General features: G+C 37.9%; 1 protein-coding gene across 10 annotated transcripts in view; it reads right to left on the bottom strand.

The window, feature by feature from the left end:
- Window positions 1-11,008, bottom strand: part of MCF2L2 (MCF.2 cell line derived transforming sequence-like 2) — a 157,540-nt gene that overhangs the window by 79,827 nt on the left and 66,705 nt on the right. For all 10 annotated transcript variants that reach the window (XM_032193377.1, XM_032193375.1, XM_032193379.1 and 7 more), the window contains 2 exons: window positions 3,414-3,517; window positions 1,944-2,032 (listed from right to left, as the gene is read on the bottom strand). In XM_032193377.1, the coding sequence (XP_032049268.1) occupies window positions 1,944-2,032; window positions 3,414-3,517 (193 nt within the window). The remainder of the gene's footprint in view (window positions 1-1,943; window positions 2,033-3,413; window positions 3,518-11,008) is intronic.

Genomic DNA, 11,008 nt, shown 5'->3' with positions numbered 1-11,008 from the left:
TAGAACAAACAAGAAATAGAACACAACAAACCATCAAACCTAGCTCTACAATCTGTTGGCTCTAGCAGGGTGTGGTGGTACACACAGAGGAAGTATTATTCAGTACTTGAAAGAAAGACTTCATCAGATCTCTGACCTGTTGTGGGCTGTTTAAATTAGTGAGGTGCACAGCAAAACTGCACTACTGAAAAAGTCACCCCATTCACTTTAGGGGAAAGAGGGTCTACACACGCTCTGTATAACCAATGTGTACTACTAAGACTACAATTTCTTCCAGCAATGTTTTCACTTCTACAAGCTGAGTTGGAAGTAGATTAAACTTCTATAGGTTAGTGATTTAGCTAACATCTAAAACACTGCTTAAATGCAGTTTGCCATTATGTGAAAGTCACTTGACCATTGAAATACTTTTGTTTTATAGCTAGTTTGAGTTTAGTTTGAATTGTTTCTTAGACTTAAAAGGACCTTGATGTTTGTAGCATGCATTTTCTTCTGCTGCAGTGAAAAAGGAAGTTGCTTATGAATAAAAATGAAAGCATGAAGGCACTCCTTTAAAAAAAAAAAAAAAAGTTAGAAAACTTACTCTCTGGTTCTAAACACTGATTTAACATTTGACACCTCTAACTGGAACCTCTTTTAACAATTGTCTTGGTGCTCCAATGCTGGGCTGTCAGGTTTTACTTCTACAAATAAAACTGTATCAGCCTGAATGGTCGGTTATGCCTCATTAAGAGTATGACATTGTTGCACAGCATGTTTAATGCTAAAGTTGTTTTTACCTGTTTGTTTGATTTGCATCAGTTTCCCTTTGGTATTACTAATTTTTATACAAAGTGTTCAATATTTATTCTTAAATTTTGCTCTTTACCACAAAATACAATTGTTTTGTAAAACTTGATTTGAATAAACAGACTTGTTTCTTTTTTTAAAAAAAATAAAAAAAAAAAAAGCTGTTGAGTTTCTTGTTGCTTTCTTTGTAGCTGACAAGCTCAGCTCTGATGCTTAATTACCATTCTGAGTACTCTCTTAGAGGACTTTGAACTGATTTTTTTTCTTCTTTTCTATCCTTCCTGTCTGTTCTACTGTGAACCAAACCTCCAGATCTTTTGAGGGGGAGGGGGTGGAAATGTGAAATTGGAATTCTCAAGAAAGGAGGCAGTTTAAAAATTTGTTTAGCAACTTTCCAGGTTTAAAGTTGTGGGAAAACTGCCTAGTACTAGATGCTTAGCCTATTGTTAATATTAACTTCCAAAATCATATGTTCTTTTGAGGCAATCATTCCTGTAGAGATGTGTATCTACCTAAATAAATTCTATTCAAATAACATCTTGTACTTTCTGAAAACTAGCTGATAGTTTGGTAACCAGTGATAGACATTATTTTCATAGTATATAAGATTACTTCGAACCTACTACAAATTGAGACGTTGCATTTTGCTGTCTCTGACTTGTATAGCACAGTGTATTAACAAGCTAGTGTTTTCAGACTTGTACTCCTGTATCAAGCAATTTTAGTGTGTACCCATGTGAGACAGACATAATGTACATATAAATTATTTAAATTATACTGAAGAAAACAAAAGAAATAGAGGTAGTAAGGAGTGGGGTTTGTTTTGTGGGCTTGTTGCAGTTTGGTTTAAATTATTCTCTTTGGCCTAGAGACAGTGAAGTTCAACCAAAACTGGGTTTGCTTGGTATTTCTTGTTAAACTAAATGACTTGAGCATTTGGTTGTTTAGGTTATGTAATTAGTATGATCTTTCTCAAGACCTTCTAGAAAGGGAGACAAGATTATTATAACTTCTACTTGAAAATAGAAGCGTATCAAAGCCATATAGTCAAATGAGAGTTTCCTGAACATGAGATGATCTTTACTACTAAATAAGATGAGCAAGGCTTATTCTAAGGAGTTATGTCACATAATGACTAAAGCACACAGCCTTACCTCCTCCTTGTTGACAGGTTCTCATCGCTTTCGCTCATCACCAAGACTCTGCTAGATCCGCCTTGACTAGCTTCATGCATCACTTCGATCTGAATGGAAAGCACACACAATGTGAAAATACTTAATCACTGATACTTTTATATAGAGAACTTTAATTCTTTACAAAAATAAACACATCACCAGTCTAGTATGTCATTTGACAAGTTAAAAAATAATCGACTTAGATGTGCAAATTGAAAATCAAGAATAACGCTTGAAATGAATTGGTATGTTGTAGACTATTTTGATAAGCTATTCTAATGATATGCTGCCCTAATAATTTGAATCTTCATGCAAGGAAGACAAGAAAATTACAGCAAAGGAATGTCATTTAAAAGATTAAGTGGCACTGTGTATGTTTTGATTTTGTCTTTTGACTAACATAACTAAAATGGATGTTGGCAAAGTTATGAAATATTTGTAGTATAGAAACATTCAGAATACAACTTTCGTGGTTCCATCCCTTTGTAAAGGTGTATTTACATGGTCTTAAAAACAAGCATTTAAAATATGGCAAGGGAGGTGTTAAATTTAACAGAAAAAATCTGATCTCTAGAAGTGGTCATTTCTGTGAGCTTGGACAAATGAAAGGTTTCAGGATGCAGCTGCAGTTCATCTTAGTTATAAAGAATGCAGAAGAATGAAGTTTCTGGATTCTTCTGTCCCCGGTTTTAAAATGAGCAAGGAGGGCTATTTTGTCATGACATCTCATTATCCCCAGGTAAGCTGCAGCTCAAATCAGCTCAAATAAAAATACTCTCTGCTGTAAGGACAAGTCTCTTAAATGCTGTAGGGTTTGGGATTAGGGAAGGATGGATAAGGATGTTCAAAGTGTCCAGAGCAGAATTCTGCTGCAGAAACAATGATGCAACAAATCTCATCACAGAGACACAAAAGTAAAATGCATTTCCCTGAATCTTACTTGCTCATGCAGTAACAGTTAGCAGTGGAATTTTGTTGTTAATGATGGTTGTTTATATTAAGTATTAAATGTTTAGTTTTTCCTCCTTTGGGTATAGAATGACCTTAGCAAATATTTAAATGAGGAAAGCTGTATAACTCTGTAAAACCCTGAATATAACACACCTTTCATATGAGTTAGAATAAAATTTCAGTTTGGGAAACAAAACAGCTCGTGCTATAACAAAGGAGGGTACTTTTAATGTACCATCATTGGACAGTCTCTCCACGTTGCCCCTTTCATCCTCTGAAAGTGATTTTTACTTCAGTGTAACCTGTTTGCTCACATTTATGAGCATAAATCTTAACACTGGTATCTAGTAACTTAAACTGCAGTGTGAAGTGTAAAAAATGTTTTGCAAAGGGCTTGTAAATGTTTTTCTTCTATTTTTAAATAAGTACAAATATGTAAACACTAATTTTGTTTTGAGTTCTCACAATATGGAGTATTCCCAAAACAGAGACTTATACCTTAATTCCACCTTTAGTTTTCTTAATACTTTTCTTTTTCGATAACTCTGCCTCAGAGATGGACTTTGGAGGGCAGGAAATTTCTGTGGACCTCCTGTTGGTAGCTGAAGGAGACAAAAAGAAAGTAACATTAGAAAACTCATGTTAAAAGTCAAAGTCCTACATGTTAATAAAAACAATGAGCAAAGTTCCTTCCATGTCTTTGATAACTGACAGCTGGCTTAGAGAACTAAACTGTGGTTGTAGTGGTGAAGCATCAACTGGCATGAGGGAATGGGCTACGTTGTTCAGTCCTCCACTGTGCCTCAGATCGGCATGTAGTTTCATGCTGCAATGACCACCATGGTTTGGTTTCCTCCTTGGCAACCATCTTTAGGATAGCTCAGGTAAGTTTTAGCCAGTTGTAACAACACTTAGATAATTTTCACTTTGATTGCTTTTAAGCTCATGGTTTGCTACTTTTGTGATTTCCCAAATGAAGGACATTTTTGTTCCAGTAGTGGGTTGGAAAAGTCAGACTATAAACGATTGTTCCCTGTAAGGTTTCATCACGTGAACAAGCCTCAAGGGAGTAATCACTACAAGTGTTCAACAAGTCACTCTGACTGTGTATATAATGACAGCGATTCTGGGAAAATGATTTCAGAATATGCTGTCGTGTCAGGTTGGTTCAGCCTTGCAGTCTCTGAAAAACCAGTTTATAGCTATAGCAGTCATCAAATGCTACTAGAAAATCATCCTCAACAGCGTAAACACTTGTCCTGAGACTGCCGTTCAAAGAAAAGTGTTTGAATGAATGGTGAGAAGGGAACTCATATATTTGACTTAAATAGGAAATAATTTCTTTGTTGTAGTTTGTATCTTTAGTTGTGTTAAATTGGTTAAAAATAAGCAAAAGAAATTATATAAGTTGCTGGGTCAGGCAAAGAACAATATTGTTGCAAGTGTGAGAGTAACAGATTTTCAAGTGTTCCTGTCATTAAATTCTCCTTTTAATGTATTTTAAAAAACAACAACAACAACAAAAATAGAAACACCAAATTATATACAACTAAAAAGACAACATCTTTGTTTTGTAAACAATAGTACCAGAAGCTGACATTTCTTCTACCCTGTGTCTTTTCAATTGCCTTATCATGCAGCTGGGAAGAGAATTAAGGGAGTTTCCATCCCCCTCTTCCCTAAATCTTCCAATTTCCCTAAATCTTCCCCTATTTATCAGTCCATGTTGGATGATGTGAAGACTTAGCAGTGCCCGTTTTAGGCCTGTTACTTCCTCAGTTACTTCCTCACATTGATTTCATATTGGAAAGTTTAAGGAAGTTTCTTCAACAGAATAGTAAAGCCTGGCAGCTACCAGTGGTTGAAATTGAGCTGAAACATACTTCGAAGTCCTTCATCAAGAATAGGCATGGAAATGACTAATGTGCTAAACTGTTTTATTGGGGCATGCAGCAAATGCTGTCCCACAGGAACACAGGTTTGAAGACAATTAATGACTTAAGAGTGTTTTTCTATGCTGCTGATGACAAAGCAGCATGCCAAGGCAGCTAAAGAAACATTTTTCCAAGCATCTAAGGTTCATCATGTATTGTATAGAAAGTATTTTCCATTCTTAGGCAATAGAGTCCATACTTCTCTGCTCTAGCAAAATTGCTGTTGAACCTCCTGAAAATCTGTCCATATAAGAATCAGAGAGTGAGGCCCCGTGTAAATGGAGTATTTTTCTGTAAGACACACTTGCTTAGTTTCCTCAGATTTGGCCAAATGTGATAGCAGCCTTAAAGCCACAGAATTGAAAGCATCTTTTCCTTTTCTCTTTCTCTTTACAGAAATATCTTAAGCTACAGAAACTGGTGTTTTCCCAAGAGCCATTAATGAAAATCACATTCATCGTCTTTTTCTGAGTCAGCTAATCTCTCTGCTGCTTCACTTCCCTGCACACATCCCCAGTCTCTTGCAAGACATTCTCTTTTAATCCCCTATCCAGATGTTATTAGTTAGAGAGTGTTATGCATTAGTGACTGCGAGGAATGCTGGAAGGGATCCAATGAGCAGTCGTACACATTTAAATGAGATGGAACCAGCTTGGCTTTCATTCTTTAAAGGACTGAAAAGCCTCCAGCTGTATTCCCCCTGTATGAATTTCATGTTCCAGGCTGGCCTTCTAATAAACCCATATGGTGAGTCATGGATTTTGTATGTGTGATGTGCTGCTAAACATATTATTTGCTTAATGAGCTAACAGAAATTTTGATGGTTTTGCTCCTGTATTTCACATTCATGCTGCACACGAAGAAATCCCGCCATGAATATTTTATAGTGATCAGAAGAGAAAAGATGCCAGAAGTAAAGCTACACCTGCAACGCTAATTTTTCCCCTTTTCTGTTCAGGCATCTAGCTCCAACCATTGACAAGTATGTTGCACATTTACTACTTTTTCTCCCCCTCCCTAAGGATTTATTCTATTACCTCATTCAGTAAAAAAAAAAAAAAAAAAAAAAAAAAAAAAAAAACACTGAACTCATGAGCAGCTATTCAGTATTTTGATTTATCTGTATTTCTCAGTGCTCAGCTCAGTGCTCATTTTTTTGGGTTCCTTTTTACAATTCAAGTGCTTAATAAATATTCGCTGAGCTGTTTTCATGATAGTTCTCAGAGGTAACAGGCTTTTCCATAGATAAAAAATCAAAACAGAAAAGACTAATAAGGAAGACCAACTTGACATTTTTAGAACTGATCTTTCAGATTACTGACTGCTATACGCCACTTTGCCTGTTTAAGAGCACACACTTTGACCAACAATTCTGATTTCAGTCTTTCGCTGTCCTTTCAACGTAGATCTTTTTATGTAGTTGCACTAGTTATTAAAATCACCCCTCTAATAAACAAACAAACAAAAATGCTAAGTTAACGCCCACATGGGTTTTTAATGGGGTCAGAACTTCACACCTACTGCTGCTTCTCCCACGTCAGCAGGAGAAAAAACAGCAGTAAACTCTCACGATCTCAGAGACGACTCCAGAACAGTTGAAACCCATCTGAGCTGGGGCTGGTACTGTTCTCCCTTTCTTCCCAACCTCCGGCCACACGCTTTTGTCACCTCTTTTTTTGTCAGCACTGCATTTCTTTCAACTGGATGATGACGAGCTGAACCAGCCAAAAGAAACAAAAATATATAAATAAAAAAAATCCAACCACTGGTCATGTGACTGTAAGTACTGACATCAAGCAGTCAGAAACACACTGCTGTGTTGGGCAAAGAGGAGACAAGCAAGAGCCCAGAACAGCCCTTCATTAAGGAGGGCTTAAACTGCTACGAGATCATACTCTAAGGAAACCAGAAATGCAGAGGGATGAGAAACATGTCTCTGGATTCCAGGCATTTTTGCTGACAAAAAAAGAAATGGGACTTTGGGAGCAAAAGTGTAGCAAGTTAATCCATAATGAACATGTGTGAGCTGAGATTTTTTTTCCAAGTTTTTAAAATTCTACCAAATCTGGAAGCTTCAAGAAGGGACAAAACCATTTGGCACTGCTGTGTTTCAGCTTTGGCTACAAGGGTGATTAAAACAAAACGCTTTTCCCTGCCTTGATTACTGAGGTGGCTGAATCATTTCCACTAAAGTTTTCCAAGAAAATGTCCAGCTAAGTAAGATAGTCTTTGGGAAAGCTTAATTCATGCAGGCTTCCACGGGGAGCACAGAGTTTTTCTTGAAATAAGATGCCATATATACCACTAAAATTTTTCAAGGCATTCGTTATAAAAGGGTCAGCAGCTTCCTGTCTTTCCTGGGTTGATTTGTGAATGATATTTAAGCACACTCCTATAAAATTTGCACTAATTGCAACTGGTATAGACTGGTGTAGATTTTTGTTGTCATTGTTGAGCATCATAATTCCTAGATAAAACAGTACCACTGTTGAACAGGCCTGCCCTTGTGAAATTCGCAAATTCTTTGCGAAACCAAAAGCTTCAAGCAAAAATGGGATGAATTTCAATTTTTGCCTCAGGATTCCCAGGCCCAAATTAAAGCACTGGGGGCAAGCCTGCATGAGGGAGAGTTTAAAGTGCAGCTCTGTGCTGCCTTTCTGTGGATCTTCACTGAGCTAAGACTCTGCCAAGAGCCACCACAGGACATAAATGCATAGTCAAAATAAACTCCATCATTTTCCTGATAGAAATCTGCCCTTTCTCTCATACATGGTATCAGCTTTGCTTGTGTGCATCTACGTATATGCACAGGCAGAATGAAGTGTGTCACAGATACATTGATGGTATATTTCATGCTTAAACCTTCACATCTGTTAACGTTTTTCCATTAGCACTCTGAATCGGGGTGAATTTACCCTACCACTCCTTGTTAGGGAAATAGAGAGTCAGCAAACAAAAACAAAACAAAACAAAATCTATTCTGGAATGAATGTAACTTCTTTGCTTTCACAGACAAGCATTGCAGTGCTGCCGTGGTATTGTTAGATCGGCTGCCTAGCGACAAGCGCCTTTCTTTCTAGCTTTCTGTTTATGTTTACACATCCTAGGAACATGGTAGTTTCTTGTTGCCTGTTTCATTTTGCAAGCTTTTACAAATATTCAGATATGTCCTGGATAACAATGAAGTACGGTATCTGTTTCAAAAAGGTGCTTCCAGCCTCTTTCCGTTTTACAAGAGGATTCTCAATAAATGCTGCCCATATGTAAATGCTGCCTCTGTGCTGATCCTGTGAATGTGAAGAAATGGCACAGAGGAAATTCCTACAGAGGGCAGATTCAAGAAGAACAGAATATCACAGCCTCATTTTCTAGGCTTGGAGTAGGACTCATTTAATATTAACAATTAATATGGGGTACCTTTCTTATTATTAATTAATTAGTGGCTGGTATAGTGCTGTGCTTTGGATTTAGGATGATGAGAATAATGTTGATAACACGCTGATGTTTTAATTGTTGCAGAGCAGTGCTTGCATTAAGCCCAGGACCTTTCAGCTTCTCACACCACCCTGCAGGCAAGGAGGCTGGGGGCTCACGAGGAGCTGGGAGGGGACAGACCCAGGACAGCTGGCCAAAGGGATATTCCATACCATAAAACATCATGCTGAACAATTAATATGGGATGACTGGCCGGGGGATGGGAGGGGCTGCCTGGGGACAGTCTGGGCATCGGTCAGCAGGTGATGAGCAGTTGCATTGCACATCACTTGCTTTGTACATATTATTATTATTATTATTATTATTATTATTATTATTATTATTATTATTATTATTATTATTATTTCTACTACTACTACTATTATCATTCCTATTTCTATTGCTATTTCTTTTCTGTCTTATTAAACTGTCTGTCTCAACCCACAACGCTTTTACTTTCTTTTTCCCGATTCTCTCCCCCATGCCACGCTGTGTGAGAGGGTGAGCGAATTGCTGTGTGGTGCTTAGCTGCCTGCCGGGACAAACCGAAACAACCTAGTGCCAGTTTCTGTTCTCAGCCACATCTCAGACTCAGACTGAGAAACACTTTGGTGAATCACTTAGTTGATCTGTGCTTTGGTTCTCTTTCTGCAAAAGGGAGATGAAAATACTTACCAGTAACATAGCATTTGCAAAGTGCCTTGGCAGTCTGTGGGAAATGGCACTCAGGAAATTCACAGAATGATTCTTTGTAGTGAACAATTGGGTAAGACCCAAGTGATGCTATTATACGGTATATATATTCTTATGAGGAGTGGGTAAGGAGTGTGGTTGTTTATTTGGAGAAGAGGAGGCTCAGGGAAGACCTTATTGCTCTCTACAACTACCTTAAAGGAAGGTGTGGGAAGCTGGGGGTCAGCCTCTTCTCACAGATAACTAGCAATAGGACAAGAGGGAATGGCCTCAAGTTGTGCCAGGGGAGGATGAGGTTGGAATTCAGGCTTCTCAAAAATAGCAGTCAGGCATTGAAACAGGTTGCCAAGGGAAGTGGTACACCATTGTGGGAGTATTTAAGGAAAGGTTGGACCTGGTGCTTAGGGACATGGTTTAGTGGTGGTAGGGGGATGGTTGGACCAGATGATCTTGGAGGTCTTTTCCAACCTTAATGTTTCTATGATTCTATTCTGTGATTCCATGTAAATATACACATACTGCTCGTGGCAGTTAAAGTAACTGTTTTTAAGTCCTAAAATAAGATGCAGAAAGTCAGGGACTTCTGTTTCTTTGTACATTTCTCTATGTCAATCATCTTCAGGCACAAAAAGAATCTAAATGAGATGATACATTCTACTTATGAATGTCTGAACAGGCCTGGGTCACACTTCGCATCACCTCAGAGGATGACTGGAGTAACTTTTCAAATTAAATATCATCTATCTATTAATTCACAACAGGACATCAGAAGCTAAGTAATCCTTACCACACAGTTATCTCCTGTACTGTGTTATAAAAGACTGAACAGCAATGCAAGGATCAGAGCAAGGGAACATGTCATGATTCTCTGTGAAGTAGCTGAGTGCATTGAATGGGGTGTATGAACAACAATCAACACTTAAAGTATTGTCATTTCTATACTAGTAACTATTTTAAAGGTTCTATTTATATCAAAAATGGAAAAAATCTGCAAGTGCTTTAAAATGACAAGAAAGAAGTTTAAGACACACAGAGATTGCATGCATAAATAGAAATGCAAGACTAGCTTTTAGCCTGAAAGTGCAGTTTCACAACTGGTGAAAGCCATTCTAAAACTCTATTGCCACTAACAAGGACTAACTAGCTTAGACCTACTGGTCCCATAATGTCATTTTTCTGCAACTGTCTTTGCTTCAGCACTAGTGGCCTGAAGAATTTTAAAGTTAGTGCTGCTCTGAGGACTTGATTGGGCTAGGTGATCTCCAGAACTCTCTACATTCTACTGACTTACACAATGGAAAACTAACTACTACTTTTTTATTGCCAGTTCTTTGAGTTTTCAAAGACTTAAAAATTCATGCAGCTAACTGACTGCCAACAACGGTGCAGGAGTGGAACACATTGCTAGCAGATGTAGGTATCAGAGCAAGACCTCTTCAAAGGCATTGTGGTTTCAGCTCGCTTTAAGGCAACAATGAAAATGAAACTTGAGGTAGTAACTGCATGTTAAGACCACAGCTAGCAAGGTTTTTGGGAAAAAGTAAAGATGTCAAACTGGCATTGGGAAAGGATGAATGTTGGGGACCAGAGGAAAACAACAGGGACATTTGTATGAGCTTTTGACAGTATGCCTAGAAAGCAAAATGGTCAGGCTACTGGCCTGCCTAATCTTCCTGATGAAAAATCAAAGCTTGCTGTACATGTATGCTCTTAATGCTAATTAGTAGTTTTTTCCCAAGCCTTTTAGCTAAAGGTTCGCTGTTAAAAAGCCCTGAAGTTCTTTTCTTTAATTTTTTATAAACACCTCTGCTGAAAAGGTTAACCCCTTCCTGCCACCAGGTTCAAGGTGGCTGGCCTCAAAGATGCACAGTTTCAAGTTGCTTCACCCACGTTCCTTTTGCAGAAAATAGGTACCTTGGTTAAACATGTTAACCTCAAATCAGGAACTTTCTGTAAATTCCAACCAGAAGCAGTATTCAACTTTTTTATTTA

The sequence above is a fragment of the Aythya fuligula genome, chromosome 9 (assembly GCF_009819795.1).
Source record: "Aythya fuligula isolate bAytFul2 chromosome 9, bAytFul2.pri, whole genome shotgun sequence".
In the NCBI taxonomy this organism is placed as follows: Eukaryota; Metazoa; Chordata; class Aves; order Anseriformes; family Anatidae; genus Aythya; species Aythya fuligula.
Note: the sequence above shows the minus strand (reverse complement) of the source record. Positions and strands in the feature narration are given on the sequence as shown.